Consider the following 20,483-nt stretch of genomic DNA (forward strand, 5'->3'; position numbering starts at 1 on the left):
ACTTCAGTATGTAGCAGTGCAGTTGTTTTTAACATACAGTATCTCTGAAAGTATGAATTATGTTGTCATTGTCCATATTTTAAGTCTTAAACATGACAATGATGTTTTATTAAATATTTGATATGCATGTGGTGTCTCTTTTTAAAAGGAGTTGTTGAGTTTAAATTTAAAGCAGTGCATGATCTGTATTTTATTTTGAGATGCTTTATAATTCTGTAAAATAAAAAAGCATGTTTGTCAGTTAAAAGTAAATTTTAAGAACATGTATTTAGTGTTAATATTGCTTTCTGTGATAATTTTAGATCAAGTTCACGTAAGATCTCTTACTTAATACTATTAGGCTATTAGCCACTTGTACTAACTTAATAGATATATTTGAAAATGGAACCTTATTTCATTTTCTTTCTGATGTTAAACAAAACCCAGCAGACTTCTATCCAATTTTGTCTTAAATTTACTTATGCTATCTTACAGCATGATTACATTTATCCATAGGGGGATGGAACGTAATGGGATATTATTGACTTTTATTGTAAAATGGGATTTCTTTAGGTCCTGTCCCTCTCACATCTGAGGCAATAAATAAATTAAATAAAGGATACTGCCTCAAAGAAATAAGATCTTCATGAATGTACCAATGTCCTTAACCCAATGTTTTAAAAGAAATAGAAAAAATAAAAAAGTCTGATGCAATATGTATGTTTTTACAAAATTAAGTTTGTGTAAAACCTTTGTAAATTTGAATAACTTCTTTTCCTAGGTTGGATCTTTGAGCTAACAGAAAGGATAGACCTGCCCGTGTATAACAAGTCTGATATTCCTGATGTTGCCACTTCATATTTGACTGCACTGTATTTTACAACAAGCAGCCTCACTAGTGTAGGCTTTGGCAATGTATCAGCCAACACCAATGCTGAAAAAATATTCTCTATCTGTGCAATGTTAGTTGGAGGTAAGATTGGGTTGTTTGTTAACAACAGTGTAAGATTATTTGTGCACGGTTCATAAGAATGAAAATGAATTTTAAGATTACACTTAGTATACATTTTTATTACAACATTAAATCTGCAAAAATATTATTTCTTTTCTAGCCCTCTTAAGATTTTCAGTTGAAAGAAAATCCCTAGGTACTAGATTTTCCAACCTGCCTTCATTAACAAATTTATAGCATGCAGTCCAGTTAATGGGAAGCTTTAAATAGTTCTAGTGAAACCTGAACCAATTATTGGGAAGAAAATGATGACACCTGGAGATAATGTCTACCTTTAATTGACTTGTTCAGTGTTGATTTCATGTGTTTCCACCTGCTGCATTGATCAATATATTGCTCCAAGATATTTGAAATTTGCCTTGGAAATGTGGGGTCTTCCTTCAAGGCTTCACTTTTGACATCAATGATTTAAATGTTATTTCATTCCCAGTGTTTTGGAAATGACAGTCTGTGTATATCTCTAGGTGAAATATTTTTTGTTTTTTTTATGTTGGCTTCCAGTGTTTTATAGTACGCAGTTCTGTATTTGGCTAACAAAGGATCGTGGGAATTATTATGTACAGACATAGTGTGTCTGTACATATAGCCATCACTTTCATATGTCGTCTTTGTTGTAATCATTGCAGTTTCCATGCACTTTTCACTGTTAAATGCAATAAATGGAGGCACATGCACTGGAATGATTCATAACACTTGAATACAAGCCAAGTTCAAGTAGCAGCTTTATTGGACTTTTTTTAATTTAACCAATTTATTTATCATTATTGTGTGTGTGTGTGTGTGTGTGTGTGTGTGTGAATGTGTGAATGTTTATGAATTTTTTTCAATGTTTGGCACACTGGCATTTTCATGGTTTGACTTGAAACTCCCGTGAACTTGAAGCTCTGTGGAAGTAACAATTTTTGAATGTCTACATTAGCAGTTGTACGCAATTTAAAATTGGTGGTGATTTTGCTGTTAGGCATTATGTTATATTATTTTGTGCATTGTCATTATTATTTTCTGCTTAATGTCTGTACATTTGACAGCTTTGCTGCCTTGTTTTTTTTATATTGAATTTGTAAAACTAGTTCTTTGGTGTGTGAGTGTGTAAATACATATTTTCTTTTCATCGTACTTTAACGAAAAGCGATGTGTTCGATTTGCTTGTTTCAGCTCTGATGCATGCTGTCGTGTTTGGTAACGTGACTGCCATTATACAGCGCATGTACTCACGACGGCAAACCTACCACACAAAAACACGAGACCTCAAGGATTTCTTCTGTACCCACCACATTCCCAAACCCTTAAAACAGAGGATGCAGGAGTTTTTTCAGACCACTTGGTCTATCAACAATGGAATAGACCCCATTGAGGTAAATGCACTATAATGAACTGGTTTTTAAATATCGTTTTAAAAGGATGTTTTTTTTTTTTTTTTTTTTTTTTTTTTTTTTGATGTTCATGTACTCATTTAAATTAACCAGTTTGTATTTATTTGTAACAAAACTCTAAAAAGAAAAATCATACCAGAAAAAGGCTTTTTTAACAAATTGGTGTTAAATAATAATTCTTGTGCAGATGTTTGCAATATAAGATTGCTTATTCGAAGCAAATTGTAAGTGTATAGCATGGGAAAAAGTGTATTCATCCCCTAGCTGTGTAAATACTTTCAATATACTTATCATGACTTTAATGACATGGATGGAAATTCCCTTGCTATATGATTTGAATTTATCCTTTCCTGAAACTTGTAAAACCTTATTTATGACAAGTTGATACAGAGGTTAACATGGGCTGAATGTGAAGTTTAATCTCCCATCAATTGTTCTTTATATTCCTGTTACAAATGACTGGAATTTATGTACAACAGATGGCAAACATAAAATGAATGTCTTTATGATGCATGCCTCTTAGTTCAATCATTCACATCCCTGATTTTCTGACCTTTTAGATTTTGCACAAAATTTATAAGAATCGGATTTGATTTATGGAAATACTATTAGATTTATTGAGCAAAAGGAATTCAGCTGATTATTAAGACATTTATCAACAGTGAATAATGTTTTAATGCATTTGTGACTTTTTAAAGAATAGTAATACAGATGGGCATTCATTTTTTTCTAGGAAAACGTTTTGGAATTCATCATATTGATATTTGATATTTCATATTGATATTTGAAGGGAGATTATAGGATTGCCTAAGACCCCATTTACATAGCTACCATCGGTCTACATGGATCGACCCAACTTTGCAGGGGCTGCCCTAAGTGCAATTAGCTTAACTGAATGTTATGTTTTTTGTTTCCTATATACTTGTTTAATCACCAGCTTTTCTATATTCTGCTTAATGCCAGGAGGAAGTGTGTCATTCAGTTAAGCTAATTGCAGTCAGCCTGAGCAGGCACGTAGCCAACAATTTTAAAAGGGGGGGTCTTTTTCTGAAAAAGTGGACCTTTTCCCATAAAAACTTAATGCACCAAGATAAAATTTTACCCAGAGTGGACCTTTTCCCAGCAAAAGGGGCGGTTCTTTCGAACCCCCCCTGGCTATGGGCCTGGTGAGTCACCACAGAGTTGGGCTGATCTACACAGACTGATGGTGACTATGGGAATGGGGCCTTAGTTATATTCGATGACTTTCTTATGTTTCCCATTATAGCTACGTAACTGACATTACTAACTGTATTAACTTAAGTACGTTGTTGGCTTTATGACAAATAATTAATACATCCTCAAACCCAAGGTAGTAGGAAATTCGTTTTGGTAGTAGTTTGCAGGCATTTTAAGCTATGGTTGAATCTCTAACCAGTCCAACAGATTTTGTATAAACTACACTCTTTATATGTATATTGGTTAGATTGATGTAAACTGATGTCAAAATAGCAAAATGAATTTTCTTTATATATCGTTACCGCACATCATAGGCAAAACATTTTTAAAGACAGCCTTTTCATGTCTTGACATTTAGCCATCACCTATGTCTATTGTCCCCATTGCTGTACATACCACTTTTATTCAAAACAAAATGGAAGGAAAGCCATGGTACTTATTATGTTCAAATACAAAACTGGTGCACAGGACTACATACAGCATGAGTTCAAAATCAGCCGGAGTTTGAAAACTTGCCTGATAGGATTAGTGCTTTTTCTTTCAATATTTATTTCAATGATTTTGGTTAATTGTTAGGTCCCATAAATTTGTATATTGTGGTATTACTTTGTCAATTGTCGATGTTTTCACTGATAAAGGTTGTTTATCCATATATATGTCAGCTTTATATAGTTGGCTTGTTCAGTGAAACTGATATCAAGCTGAAAGTAAGATTATAACTTTTAATCCAATTATAATCACTTTCAAACATTTGACAAAATGTACATGTCAGCTATATCTAGTAGTTAAAATGTATAAGGCCAAGGCCTTGAAAGGGGCTCTTAGTAGATGTGGTTAGCTGTGAGAGCCTTAGGAGATTGGGAAATTAAGTGGAACATCTATTTGCTGGCGTATTTCCTCAGACATGCTGTGATCATTTTCTTCCATCAAGTCTATATTAACACTACACATTATAAGGTAGATTGGGACCCAGTGACCTTTAAGTTGGGGTTGAGTTTAGAATTGAGATGTGTGTTATTGCTTTCTTTGTTAATTATACCTGGAAGATATAAGTATCGCAATCTTGATTAAACAGCTGCCCTTCAGTATTAATGACATCCACTTTTAAGGATGATTATGAGAAAATGTTTTAATTTTTTTAAGTTTTATATGTACCAAACAAGCAAAAAGATACAAAAAATGTCATTAATGAAAAATGTAAATGATACTTTGAGATGTAAAATTCTGTGGAGTATATATCATATGTTGTATAAAGTGTTTTGGTAGTGTTGTATGGCTGTAGGGCAGAAAATGCCTCAAATCATCATACATCCATGAAACATATTTTTCTTCATCTCTTCATCCAGGTATGATTAAATTTTTGAATACTAACACCATTTTTCAATTGTATTTAAGCTTAATATATAATGTTTCTTTTAATGCATTTGTGGTGTTCTTACAGCATTGTCACTAAGTGCATAAAAAAAGGAAATGATCTACGGTCCTGGATAAAAAATTTGAGTGACTAACACAAAGTGTTTCTGTGTGTATCTGTGCTTAGTTCTTGGAAACAAAGTGGTTGACATGGAGAATACCAAGCCAGATGGGAGTCAAGTGTTTTATGCACACAGTCTTGAACCATGAAATTGGTTGTCATAACATCACAGGCGTTTTCCGTCAGTTTAATTCATATATGTAGTTCATGAATGGTTCTGACATATTTTGCTTGCCTGGTTTATCCATAAAAACCTTGAACCCATATCTGACATGATGTGGTATCGTGATTGTATTCAGTGGCATCCATTCCATGTATTTCACCATTAGTGACATCTTTTGGTCCTTTGTAAAATTTGAAAGGTTTTCTCCCAAGGTGAAGAGAAATGACATGAACATTACTATATGTTCTAGTAAGCACACAATTAGAGTTAGACCTCTATCTATCTATTTATCTATATATAAATGTAATTGCTTTTGAGCTTTCAACCAAATCCGTATACCATATATCAAAAATTGTTCATTAAATTACACTCTATTTTTGGGCCTGAATTTTCTACTTTTTTTTTTCTTTTTGTACTTATCATGAAGATGGAGACTGGTGACTTTAATGCTTGATGAATAATTGGAAATTAAGAATCCAAAAATCAGATGTATTATATGTCATGGTTATCTCCATGGTTTAAGAAAGGATATACAGGGGCTTTTTGAAATCCTTTTTAACCAGCTTATCCACATTTTCTCCCTGACTAAAATATGCAGTATATGTGGCACAGTTAACTTCAGATATATCATTTCTAAGTGGAGCTATGTGTATATATTCATTGATGTTTTGTGATATCCAGATGCATGATATCTGGAACCCCATACACTATTTGTGAGTAGAGGAATTATTGTTCAGAGTTTTAAAAGAAACTAGTTACAACTTCTACAAATGCAAGGATCTTTCCTATTTGCCCATATGTATATGGAAACAACAGTGTCAACGCTGATGTATTGTCTTAAGCTTTGACAGTCCTTGTAAGACCATATGTCACATCAATCGATCTTATTCTTTCAGATTTTGAAAGATTTCCCAGAAGAGTTGCGAGGGGACATTTCAATGCACCTCTACAGGGATATCCTCAGCTTGCCTATATTTGAGACTGCCAGTCAGGGTTGTGTGAAGTCTGTCTCCTTGCAGATTAAGACAAGTTTCTGTGCACCAGGGGAATACCTTGCTCACAAGGGAGATGCCATCAACTATATCTACTACCTGTGCAGTGGTTCCATGGAGATTCTGAAAGATGACATGGTGGTGGCCATTTTAGGTGGGAAGTGAAATATGTTATTGTGGGCCTTCAGTTTATGATTGCTTGTGATGGTAGATATATCTGGATAAATAATTTTGGCCTACTAAATTTTTTTCTCACTAAGTCAAGATGGAACTTGAACTCTGTGTAGCTAGCTATGACTGCCAAGGCAGTGAAGAGATTTTATTGTGTGAGTAGATTGTAGTCAGTTGACACATTTTAGTTCAGTACTTTATCACATACTAGCTATGGACTAACATGACAATGCAGTTAATATGTATACCTTTTGAAAGCATTAGACTGATTTGTTTTCAGAACAAGAATACAACATGGCCTTTTCACATGACAAGCACTTAAAATTCATCAAAGGATATTAATTTACTACAAATTCATTTTTACTTTACAGGCAGTGTCTTGAAATTTACTCTTATATTTTTGTAAAAACATTATTTTACAATTGAGACATTCCCTTCATTGGATGGCTTCCATGCTTACTCAAGAAATCCTTCAAATGAAATTTCTCACTTGCTGCATTTTTCTGATAACTTCGATTAAATTATCATTTTCCATATAGTGCCACAAATCACAATTGTGATACATGATACTCATTTCAATGATCAAATGAAGACTACCATATACCGTAATGACTTGTTCTTTTCAATAGGGAAAAATTCTCAATCTTCTAGATGTGTTATTTTGGAAGCATTAAAAATATATATTTGTTTAGCAGTTATGGTGCTTTTACTGTACAGAATAGGGCTATAAGGTAGCATTCTTTTCAATTTTGTTGCTACCACTCAATTGGAATGTTCTAATTTTAAGAATTATGACTTAAAAAGTACAGTATCTGAAAAGTTTTTAATTTCTCCATTAAAAAGATTGAGTCATTACAGTATTACAAAAATGTTCCACGTTATATCATTCCTTTGATAACCACAAAATACAAATTTATGTGAAAGTGATGATCCCATACCTGTCAGTGCAAAAAATTAAACCACTGAACTTGTTTCACTTGTGTAGTTGGCACCTTGATCAAAACACTGTTCAGTAATTAAGTTTGGTTTCGGTCATATTTTTTACAGCAGGTATCGGATTACGCGTCTTTCATGATTTCTAACGGCACACAATAACATTCATTGTCTCATTCCAACTTAAATGATGTTGGACCCTAGATTATGCAAAAGGCTTATATATACATGTAAGTGTTCACAAGGACATCACTTCCAATAGTTGATCATTGTCATTCAGTATAAAAATTACCATTGCAATTGATCAGTGTTATGAAAAAGCCTAGCCTAGCTTTTATCGTGGCAAATGATATCTCCTGTTAAAGAAAAAATGCAAAGATTCATGTTGAAAGCATTGTAGATATTTATACAACATATTGTTTTAGTCCATACCCCATTGATTATCAGTTTTAATGAAAAGGCTAATGTTGATCTTTCTGGGTAAAACCATTAGTTATTACTTGTTTTGCACTTTTTATCTGGGGGTTACCTTGCAGATAAAACCAATGTGCGGTTAGAGCAGTCTGCACTAATTGCCCTACTGTGAATGTCCAGGTATCTCATGATATGATACAATTGTGAACAAAATTTACTGTAAATTGGTGCATTGTATTTGAAAAAGTGAAACAATGCAGAACTGTAGTGAAACAGGAGTTATGTAGTAAATAATGCACTGTCCACGAGCCCGATATCACGATAGCAGGCCGAGCGCCAGCGAGGCATGCTATCGTGGATATCGGGCGAGGGGGTAAGAGTGCATTATTTGTCATACATAAAAAGGGAAATCTTGCGTATTCCCCACCCAAAACCCCTAACTTTGAATAGAACACGCTGATATCACCGCGCATGGGGTGATATCAAAGAATGGACTTTCCCCGCGTTTACTGCCTAATTGCGGTCACCGTCCAATCATCTTCGTTTGCGTTAGTGGTTTTCTGAGTAGTTGGCAGATTTCCTGCCCATCTTCCGCACGTGGCAGTCACTCCGTCTCATTCATTGTATCGGTCCCTGCAATCCTTTTGTTTTGATATCAGCCCCGTGGTATGTATATGGAGATACATCAAAGATTTGTTCCTGCAGAGGCTTGTGCATTGTTTTGGATGATTGGAATACATAATTTATATGGAAATTGCTCATTTTAATGAGGCAAATAATTGTATTGACTGTATGTGTAGCATATTAAATGATCTTGGAAAAAATGAATCTTTTTCGATATCTTTGGTAAGAGGCATGAACACCATTTTGAATGGAGGAATGATGTTCAAAATGCTATTGACTTAAAGCCTGTTCAGAACAAACTAGTCTGTGGATCAAATGTGACACATACATGACAATGGATTCCTGCCTCCCACATGTGCTGCCCTGCAGGGACGGAGCAATGAAATCTCGGCATGCTTTCAAGTGGGTCTCACCATATTTCAATTTTATCTGGAAATGAGTTAGTCTGGGGATCAACTGGTTCTGAACAGACGCCTACAGGTCTAAGGTCATTCAAATGAAAATCTGAGGACCCTTGGTTTCACAGCTTTTTGCAGATAAGCAGGCGACAGTGAAAATATCTTTCTTGTTAGCATCACATAGCATTTATTATATTGCAGGGACACATATTACAAGAGTATGTGAATTGTAATAATTCACTTTTTATCTGCTATCTTATGCCTTGATAGAGACTGTTATTACACTTTTTTGTGGGTAACAAACATTTCTTAAGTATAATTGATTGGCCTTTAGGATGATGATGCCGATTACATTCCAAGTAATGATGCTTCCCAGACAGGAAATAATTGTCTCCATTCTTAGGTTGCGATCGCCAACACATTTGAAGTCAATTTGTGCCCTGGTTGATGTATCGTGTCATGCATTTTTATGGCCATATAACACATATGATAGGGAAGTTTCATGACTAGGATCCAAAATGGGCTATTAGTGTATACTTAATGCACAGCAGATATTGTTTCCTTTTTTGTTTATGCTTGGTGCAAGATTTATTGAGGTATCTGGATCCTTTCAGTTTTACTAATAATATAAACATTCTGTACCCAATCAATTTTAATTGATAAATCAGTCTCATATTAATTGCATCAAAGGCTTAAGTTCCAGATTATCAACATAACAGCAGCACAAATCAAAAAATAGTACAATACTTGTCCAAAAGCTTTTTGCACAAAAAGACCCAATAAAGAATCAAGTTTTGCTTAAGCATATATCATTTTATGATAAACACAGTTTACTTTTTTTCTTTGGGAGGGGGGATAACATATTGTGTTCAATTTTTTAACCATGTTATATTGCATATTTGTTTGCAGGCAAGGGGGACCTGTTTGGCTGTGACATTGACTTTGAGGACATGGTCAACAAATCCAGCTGTGATGTCCGCTCTCTGACCTACTGTGATCTGCAGTGCATATGTATTAAGGGACTACTGGAAGTACTGATGCTTTACCCAGAGTTTGCTGAGAGTTTCACCAATGATCTGCAGCATGACCTAACTTACAACCTCAGAGAAGGCTATGAGGTAAGGTCATGAAGGAAGACAGTTTGCTGTAGTACATTATATCACCTTTTTTGAGTTTTTCTTTCAATTTCTTATTTATGTATAAATCTTTAATATGTGGCATATAATAAGGGACTACGGTGATCAACATAGCAATAACAGGTAAAGCTGTCAGTGTTTTAAGGTGCCATGTTTATCTGTTGAAGAACCCGAAGTAGTTTTTCAACTGTAACTCTATATTCTTGATTAGGTGTAGATAGCAGTTGGTTTGAAGGTTTTAACCTTAAAACTGCATAATTTTGGACACCCTTGTCCACCCTTGTCCAAAAATGGCAAAATTAAATGCTAATTATCTACCCTACGGAAGGAATTATGGGAAAAATTTCTACAGACAGCTTTCCAAAAGTCATATGTCTAGATTTCAAATATGCCCTTGGATTTGACCTTTGACCTTTATTTCAAGGTCAAACGGGCCAAAATTTTCAAAAAAATGAAATTTTTTATGAAAAAAAATTATTTGCGCTGTTATTCAGACACTACACAGACTTAACCAATAATATTATTGGAAAGTGTTACCCTTCGGGTCATCTTTCATCTCCGTTAATTTTGGGTCAATCGGTGCATTTTCATAAGATACTGAAACTAAAAACTGTCTCTAATTCGGGAACCATTAATGCTAGAGACCCAATCCTTTTTTGCATTTTGTAGAGCATGTAAAGCCCAACACTGAAGGTGGTCTCCATTTTTTTGTATTCCATACGGTTTTCGAGTTACGCTGTATCAAAAAGTACATATTGGTGGTGAAAGCAAAATGTGCTGTACGGTAATGGATAATAAATTTTGAACCCCGGGAAAATAAAACATAAGGCTTGGCGAGGCAGACAACTTTTGGTCAAAAATGACATTATTTCATGAAATTTGAACATCTGGAACTACTGAGCACCTCCCATTTCAAGAATTTCAACCAAAATGACCTTTTCTTTATTTTAATAAATTTTTTCTGTAGGAAATTTATGGCACATTATTGTAACTCCAAAATTATAACATTTAATCTCTTATATCTCCAAAACTGGCAGAGATAGGTCCATAGTTACTATTGAACTTGAATAGGAAGTCATATACTGGCAATCTAAATGTGACCTTGAAATTGACCTTTGACCTACTTTTTATCATGAATTGAACTTTGCAAATTTTGGTTCCCTTTTATCTCCAAAATTGGCAGAGATAGGTCCATATAGTTACTATTGTACTTGAATAGGAAGTCATATACTGGCAATCTTAATGTGACCTTGAAATTGACCTTTGACCTACTTTTCATCATGAATTGAACTTTACAAATTTTGGTTCCCTTTTATCTCCAAAACTGGCAGAGATAGGTCCATAGTTACTATTGAACTTGAATAGGAAGTTATATACTGGAAATTTACTATGACCTTGAAATTGACCTTTGACCTACCTTACAATGAACTGAACTTTGATTGTACCATTTTTAGTTATATATTTTTTTGCATATTTAGAGAATTCTTGTTGATTGCATTTTTTATAGCTTGTCAAGCACAAGACTGGTGGTGGTGTCCCTTTTTTGGTGGGGGGGGGGGGTATATACAAATGCGCTTACTCCAGCTGGTGGTACAATATCCGGAGGCGGTATCGCCTCTCTGATCCTATAGTTATATGATGATATTATAACAACCTTTTTTATATAAAAGTTTTTAAGCCTGATTTTAGTTAACAGGATATATAACCTTAAACCCTAACCAGACTGCCCACTTAGATGGATTGATTATGTTAGGCCAACCCAGCTAGACTAGAAACATGTCTGTAGGTTTGTTTTCATGCTGAATCTTATATTAAGGTACCTTTGAAAAACAAAAAGGTAGGCTCCTATAATGTATCCATGACATCCAAGAATGAAAATAAATGAAAATATCAAAATGCAAAGCAAATTGTCAAACCAAGAGGTTAAAGACAGGTTTTAAGTTACCAGTGGAGATAGAAGATCATTATAAAAGCCTGGTATAAAGCTACTAATGAAGAGAGGAGATCATGTGTACTGTTAAAATCCAATTAAATGGAGAGCTTTTTTTTCTTGTGTCTACCAGTAGCAGTATGTTGCCAACTTGAATAACAATTTGCATCCTTAGAATTAGAAGAGAACCCAATATGTTATGTAAAGTATCAGGTATGAAGCTTGTATCCCAAGGTTACCATTTACTGTACAAATCGTAATGATCATGTCAATGATTTTACATTACAGCCAGAAGAAAGTGAGATGAATGGAGTGCCCTCATTAACACTGCCATCTATCACAGAAGATGATGAAGATGAAGAAGAATTGACAGAAACCCCACTCTTAACCCCAACATCGATGTCGCCACCTACTGCCCGTAGAGAAAACAAAACATCTAGCAGTAAAGATAACTTACCAGGGTAATTTTTCCATTCTCTATGTTCCTCCTTTAGCATTGCTTTGCTGAATTTAGTCACCCATTAAAAAAAGTTTGTTAAAATTATGACACAATTAGCGCAGAGTTTTTTTATTACTATAATTTTGCGATAAAGTCCTTAGCTATAGCATCTGAGACGCTAAAACAGTTCAGTAGTATGCTATATCTGACATTGTCAGTCAAATTTAATATTCAGACAGTTGCCAGCCCAGCCATAAGATACCTGAGTATATAGGGAGGGGGGTATGCAAGGTTGGCTTAATGCTGGGTTGGCAAGTATTTAACTTATAATAACTGATTTTATAACACATATTATGCTACAAAAATATTATTTTTATTAAAGTGATCTTACTCAAAAGAGCTGATGCTCTGTATGTCCTTAGAAGTGAAGAAAAAATCGAGCATAATTTGCTTGCTCTGGTTGTATTTAATTTTATCTTTCTCAGTTTGACAGCATCTCGGGGACATGTTACAACAAATAAATTAACAAGTTTAAGAACCAGGTACACTTGTAGAAAAATTTTCTTATGAATTTCCTTGCCTGTACATGTATTTGTGACTTTGATTTTATTGCTGTTCAAATACAAGGGCTCATTTGTATGAATCATTATTATTTGCACAATTTGGCTGACAATTTATTGCATGATCTGTAGAGGTCATTAGTGCTGTGCATTATTGTTGCATTTTGCTATCAGCAGTGACTTTTATTAATGTAAAGGAAGGGAAATGCATGATAAGTCCCTTGCCTTGGATGTTGGATTTGACAGTATTGTTTCTGTCTTGATTGATGTTATTGTACATGCTTGGTGAATATGTGCAACACACAAATTTCAGCATTTTTATCGTGTTTACAGACAGCATGTTGGCTAGCATGACCCAGGTGCTAAAATTGTAATTGATCCTACACAAACCTTCACACTTTGCCTTGGCTGATTTCATAACGGTAAAAAGAAACTCTGTTCACAATGAAACATCATCTGTTATTTGCAATAATCAGACACTCACTAGCAATAGCTCAGCAATAGACCACATATTAATAGCTGCAACCCATTTATTCAGGTGGATTCCTGCTTGGCTGACGACTATCTGCTTTTTTCAATCAAGCATATAGATTTCTTTATCATGTTTTTTTTTTCTTGCCTGTGTGAAGTCACCGTAAAATTCTCAACCATTTAATAGTCAATATGTCTATAGATGTTTGATGTGTTTGAAACTGGTGAACACAGCATCTGGTTTACCAGCACAGAATAAGAATTAGATGAAGTGACTTTGAAGTTGAAAATGATTTACCTGCATTCATGTTTTTCTCATGAATTCTCCAAGACGAAAATGCATTTGGTTTTTATGTGGAGTATGAATACTGGCAGCTTAGATGTATAATTATAATCGATTTGTAGAGCTACGAATTAGAAAATAAGTATAGATGCATAGTACTTCTTAATGCACCTATGATAATGAATTAACTGTTTGGCTTCTTTTTAAATGACAAAATTCTTATTAAGAAATGGTTTGGAGCTTTTCTGTGAGCCTATTGATGGTGAAACAAAAATTTAACAATAAGATATCTTTTATTCAATGAAAAATTATTTTTGTTCCTGCAAATGTGACAAAATAACCACTATTAGATTAATAATATGAATATCTTAAAGTTTTTAAAAATTGATAACAGGTTGAAAAGAATTTGATACTAGAATAATTCTGTTGCTTAGTACAATTGCCTTTCAATAAGATAGTCAAACAAAAAGTGGTTGGAAAAATCAAAAATGAGAACATTAAAATTGAATCATAATCAACAGTAAAGGCTGTTGTTGTTTTTGTTTTTGTTGATTATATATTTGTTTGTTTACTGACTGTTGTTGTTGTTATATTGTTATGTACAGGACAAAGTTCTTCAAACCTGGAGTCAAAGCCAAAACCGTAACGTAGGTGTACAGTACCATATGAACACCTGATATGCTGCAATATGTGAAGTACATGTCATGCATGATATTTTCAAATGCACAGCTTTGCCAAGGTGTGAATTAAAGTAATATTAGCAGAAAAACGCTAGGTTTATAATAACTGTGAAGTGTTGTGTGACTGCCTGCACAGAAACAGGTTTATAGGATAACTGTATTGCTTTGCATGAAGGGCCAGCTGCATATTTTCACTGGACAAGTACACAGGTTGTTAATAATGTAAAAGTGCATACTAAATCTTTTATTTTTTTATGTCAAACACAAAGAAATTGTAAGTAAAAAAAATACATGTATTGCTGTATTTACAGGGTGATCCCCAAAAAACAGAACTCATAAAAATTTCATTAAATCTTACAAAGGTCCATCAAAATTTCGATAAATTTGCTAGACTTAGGCTTCGTTCACATGCAATGTCTATTTTCTATTTTCTATTTTCGGTATGTCTTATGATCACGGTCTGTGCACTGAATATCCCGCGGCGTAATTACTGGCAGCGCGAGCCAGTTACTTATAGTAACTTATAGTAACTGGCTCGCGCTGCCAGTAATTACGCGGCGGGATATTCAGTGCACAGACCGTGATCATAAGACATACCGAAAATAGAAAATAGAAAATAGAAAATAGACATTGCATGTGAACGAAGCCTTACACTTCAATATGTGTATGATCATTCTCCAAAGTTTCAGTTATCTCGGTTGCTCTGCATAAAAGTTGTGTTCTTTTTAAAAATATGCTCCAAATGGCCTCTGAGGCATTGGATACACACTTGCTTATGTCGCAAAAAAAATTGTCAATTACTCGACCACATTTCTCCTTTGGGAATTGGGAATTACCTGATTTTCACTGTAATTGCTGCCACCAATCATTTGAGGGTTGTTCTGATTCACTTTATCCTTGAGACACCCCCACCAAAAAATCTGGGGGGTGGGGGCAGTCAAAATCGGTGAATGCCATGCCCACTCAACATCACACTTCTGCTGATCAGTCTCTCCTGAAATCGTTATGTGGCAGTGCTAAGGAAGTTTTGGACATCACTGGGATGATTCAGAGGGAGGGATCAAGATGGACAGTGGTTCCAGAAAGACAGGGCCATCCCCACACATCAAATGACACTCTTGCCTGACTAAGAGAGCAATTTCAGGAGTGATTGATTGGCAGAAAGTGTGATGTTGAGTGGGCATCACATTCACAGGAATTGAACCTTCCCAGATTTTTATCTTTGGGGGGTATCTCAAGGACAATTTGTACCAGAACAACCCTGAAATGATGGTAAACTGAGGGTAGCAATCACAGCAAAAATCAGGGAAGTCCCAAAAGAGGAATGTGTTTGAGATATTGATGATGTTTTTTGCTACATATACAAGTGTGCATCCTAAGCCTCAGAGCCCATTGGAGCATATTTTTAAAAAGATCATAACTTTTATGCAAAGTGACCAAGATAACCAAAACTTTGGGGAATGATCATGCATATATTGAAGTTTAAGTCCAGTAAATTTCTTGAAATTTTGATGGACCTTTGTAGGATTTTATAAATTTTTTTATGTGCTCTGTTTGTTTTGGGGTCACCCTGTAGTTGGTATACCTAAGGGTATACATGTAAGTAGCTCGCAGTGAACTTGATTTGACATGCAACATTCACATTTTACAATACTGTTTCCTCTAAAATATTAATAATACTTTTTTGGTTATGTGTGGGGCTGTGCACTCATCTGTTATGAACTCAGAATGATTTAAATATCAAATCATTGGCAAGAAAAACTCAATTGTCATCAGTTTCAAAATAGGTGTGAAATTCAGTGTAAGGAAAAGAAATGTCAACAAGTCTGCCTTCATTTCCATGCAGAGCTTTGATGAAATAACTCAAATTTGAAACTTTGTTTGCCTTTTGTATTTTAACATTTGAAAATGACTTGAAAAGCATGTCCAGTTGCATGAAGGAGATCAATATAAGCCCACTAGCCTACATATGCCCATAACTGCCTGCATTGTGCTCAGTGGTATCATTGTTGTGAGCTAAAGCATGATATGTATGTATAGATTTTTACAGAATTGATACCTTGCTGGTGCTGGTAGAAGAAAAGTTGTAATAGAATGATCCCATGTATCATGATATCAATCTGTAATAGGTTTTTATTATCTTTGTAAATGCTTGCAAAGGCACTATTCCATTGTGGCAGTAGACTTTAAATATCTGTGCAAAAGAGAGACAAATACTAATTGAGATCAGGAAATTGTTTACATTTGTGAAAGTTTACTTCATCATTTTAGTCATGTTTCACTTTTAATCTAAGACCAAGTCATGGTGACCCTCCTCTTCTCAGAATTTCTTTATCATGAATGTGTCATCTTTTTCAATAAACAATCGTTTTGTGATAATTCAAGACTTTTATCAACCTTTCTGTTCTAGAATAATTGATCCCAAAGAGGAAAGTGTGCAGCAAAGGAGACGGAGTTTTGAAATGCGGCGAAGAAACTCAGTCGGCAAAATCAGTCCAGGGCGTGCACCTTCTGTGGAAGGATTGCGATCAGTCTTTACTGCGCCACCATCTTATTTTGCTTCCTGTGAGTATATTAATCTTTATTCATCCAATTCCCATTGTGCTGACATCAGAGCTGTGCAATTACAGAGGGCTGTTGCACATACCTGTTATATTAAAATTTGAGATGAACTTAATTTCGCAATTTTACACTCTGGAAATTTTTTTTTTTTTTTTTTTTTTTTTTTTTTGGGGGGGGGGGGGTGCAACGTGAGGATGCAACACTATCACTACCACCTGTGGGATTTAATCCATCAGCTAAAACTAATACAAAATAGATCATGCTATCTATGTTTGAAATGAACCTTTGAGAGAATTGAGATCATTTGTTGAGCTAAAATTGCCATTGCTAGGCAAGGGATGTGCTCATTATGGAGCTTTCAGTACATTGTCTGTTGCTATGCGTGCTCTAAGAAATTGCAGACTCTGAGGAGTTTCAATGCTGGGTAGAGCAACAATTAGGCTGGTGACATATGATGCAATCACACAGGAAAAAGTAGGTTTCTAAAGCTTTTTGTATGGCATCATCATTTGGTGGTCAGAAAGTCATTAGAAGATCACTTCATTGAGTGGAATACTGCTGTGCAGTGATGAAAAACTGCTGGTCTAAAAACCACTTGGTTACCATTTTTTTTTTTATAATTCTAAGTCACACCAATGCTTTTTTTACCTAACTACATGTACATTTAAAAAAAGAGACTTCAAAACATCTAGATAAGATAAAATTATCCCATATGCTAGTAACGTAGAATATTGCTACAAATGTGGCAAGAATCCAACAATATGCAGGTGTGTGCCCGTTAATTTTATTGTAATATAAAAATACATGAACAACATCAGTGACGTCATAGTTACAGGTATTATAGCCCTGTGGTATCGTTTCCGCAATGATTGATAGAATATTCTTCCTCTTTTGTAAATCCAGGGAGCTTAAAGCCATTTCTCTAGATTGATAAGAAGGAAGTGCCACCGAAGGCAAATCTCTTTTGTTCAAATTATGGGAATGGTGATATATGATAGGATAATTATGTAGCTTTACTGAGAACTTACACCTGATGTTGTGGTCTTGCGGGGTTTTTTAAGGCACTTCGGTTCAAACCCATATTAGATGCATTGCAGTAAATTATCATGGAAGGCATTCAATTTGTTGCAAAATTAACAAGCAGACAGTTCTAAAGTAATGTGTGCTTCTGCCACTGTCAGATTTGTATTGGTCAGTAAAATTTCAGTGATGTAAGTGTCTAGGTTTTATAAAATATATGCTGAAGTATTAAGGTAAATGAAATGATTGATAAATGAGTTTACTTGTGTAAAACTCTCAGTATTTACTTTAGAAAGAAAGATAACTGGTGTGGTAATGACTACCCATATTTTTTCCATACATTTCATAAAATGATCATTTTATTTTTTTTTTTCTTTTAATGTATTACATCTATAGGAGTATTTTTGGAGGCTAGCACTTATAGATTAATAGGTTTGTTTGCAGTTGTCGAGTTGATAACATTAGCAGTTTTCAGAAGCTGGAAGCTTCAATGGTATTAACGGCGTTTTTTTTTTCTTTTTTTTTTTTCTTTTTAAAGTAGTAAGTTTATATAATAATATGGATTATAGAAACTATGTAAAAAGATGTTCTTTGTTGCAGAGCAAAGAGGGTTAATAAATTTCATTTTTATACACAGACACTGTGTGAGCCTGTATATTATGATCATTGTCTGTCTATGCCCTTGATGTCTGATACCGCATTTATGTTTTACTTTAAATTTAGTAAATTTATTTGGCAAAAATGCACATTCATTTAAAAATCAGCATGATTGACTTATTTTTTAAGAAAGTTTTTTAAAAATGTATTTGACAATGACACAAGCAAAATAAGCAGTCGTGTTGTGGAAGGAATGTATTCACTGTTCATGAAGTTTGTCACTATAAACAATTTTTTTTTCAAATCTACTAGAATGTGTCTGCTTAAAATATGTCTAAGTTTAAATGTACCAATGGGAATGACTTTTTTTTTTTTTTTTTACATGATTGACTTAGATTTGTGCTTTTTGCATTTCAGTTGCCAACAGAAGAGGATCAATGGCAGATGAAACAGCACAAGAGATGCATTCAGAATTAGAGCAAGCAAGATGCAGCATTGAAAGATTGGATAGACAGATGAACACTGTTGCCAATGACGTCTGCAACATGAGTCGAGACATAAGAAATATGATGCAGCTTTTACAAACACTGCAAGGGAATGCGTCTGCTTCTACAGATAACTGCAGCAATGACAGTCGGACAAAAGTACATCCAAACCCACCAAGTGATAAGCAATGTCAGAAATCTTCACCAGAATTTAGGAAGCGAAGAATTGGGTCAATCCAGAAACCTTTATTATCTCCTGAAGAAAAAAGGAGTATATTGAAAGGTAGTAAATCCAAAAGGCCACCAGTTTCTTATGTCACTTTCTCAGATTGTAATGAATCAACACCAGAGGTCAGCCCGGTTGGTGACCAAGAGGAGCCACTATCACCAGGGGGTCTAGTGATGCATGCACCAGTACATTTTTCATCATCAAAATCAGATGTAAATGATGACACAGAAGTAGACAAAGAGAAGCAAAATGATAGTAGACCACACTTCGGGTTATTAAATCAAACAAGCAGAGAAGAAGAATTCAATGAACTTGAACCTCTGACAAACGGATCTCTCAAATCTGGAAGCGACACCAGTATTGATATTGATGTCAATTCTCCAGTGTGCAACTGGCAGAGCACTGATCTGTGACAGCAATTAGAACAATGACACAAATTTGGTGCTCACTCTATGGCAAACATTGTGTGGGAGGTTTGAGCATCAGTTTTGTTTGGCAGTATGTCACACAGATGTGGTCAAGATATTCTAGGATTATTTGTTGTTTATAGTCATTTCAAAATTAAATTTCGGTGTTATATTGTATCTTTGAAGTTCTTTACCAGTGTCTCCTGGAGCAAGTGTTAATGAATCCTTCAGTATTTTCCATATTTTTACGAGCAGATTATCTTGTATTTATATATCTATATTATCTTGTTTATTCATGTTAATTTGCCTATCATTTTAAAAATGATACGTACAATTTTTAATGGTTGTTGAGAGGGAAATGACACTCAAGTCGCACTGTTTACATGCACCTTCTAATTTGCCTTTTTATTTATTTTACAAGGCGTGGTAAAATGTTTGATGGATAATATCTTTTAAAGTAAATTGTATCAAAAATAATTGTGTTATTTTTTCTCTTTATAATGTTTCTCAAAATAAAAGCTGCACGTTGTTTAAAAATTTAAAAATTTAAAAATATTCAAATCTCAGTTGCAGGGTGTCTTGTGAAAGGTAAAGGTTATGTTTGCAGACAATCTCCAGTCCATCGTAGTATTATATACTGATAGGTACATAAACTGGATGTAGGGATTGAAATTTAAAAGCTTTCTGTTGAGTTCAGGGTTTATTGTTATATGTTGAACATTTTTACATATTAACTTGTCTATTTCTAAAAAATTGTTTTATTTTGTTTTATTATTACCTTTATGTGTAGATTACTGATATTATGTTCATTGAATCTCGTATGTGGTAATTTTTTGTGTTTCAGTCAGGTGTGTGGTCTTGATATAGAGTTGACATTAGTCCCACCTACTGTTATGTTCCAATACTTTTTTATCCCTACAAAAACTATGGTTG

The 20,483-nt window shown here is 34.4% G+C and overlaps 1 protein-coding gene across 6 annotated transcripts in view; it reads left to right on the forward strand.

Moving 5' to 3' along the window:
* Nucleotides 1-20,233, forward strand: part of LOC106161295 (voltage-gated delayed rectifier potassium channel KCNH8) — a 62,208-nt gene extending 41,975 nt beyond the window's left edge. For 3 of the 6 annotated variants that reach the window (XM_087004815.1, XM_087004816.1, XM_087004819.1), the window contains 9 exons: nt 761-952; nt 2,147-2,346; nt 6,116-6,365; nt 9,661-9,869; nt 12,106-12,278; nt 12,742-12,798; nt 14,176-14,217; nt 16,661-16,815; nt 18,847-20,233. In XM_087004815.1, the coding sequence (XP_086860941.1) occupies nt 761-952; nt 2,147-2,346; nt 6,116-6,365; nt 9,661-9,869; nt 12,106-12,278; nt 12,742-12,798; nt 14,176-14,217; nt 16,661-16,815; nt 18,847-19,556 (1,988 nt within the window). In that variant the 3' untranslated portion in view covers nt 19,557-20,233. Of the gene's footprint in view, nt 1-760; nt 953-2,146; nt 2,347-6,115; nt 6,366-9,660; nt 9,870-12,105; nt 12,279-12,741; nt 12,799-14,175; nt 14,310-16,660; nt 16,816-18,846 lie in introns of those variants that run through there. The other 3 variants (XR_015332888.1, XM_087004817.1, XM_087004818.1) reach the window with 3 other exon arrangements.
* Nucleotides 20,234-20,483: the final 250 nt, after the last annotated feature.

Source organism: Lingula anatina, chromosome 2 (genome assembly GCF_051362555.1).
Source record: "Lingula anatina isolate TDL-2025a chromosome 2, LinAna3.0, whole genome shotgun sequence".
NCBI lineage: Eukaryota > Metazoa > Brachiopoda > Lingulata > Lingulida > Lingulidae > Lingula > Lingula anatina.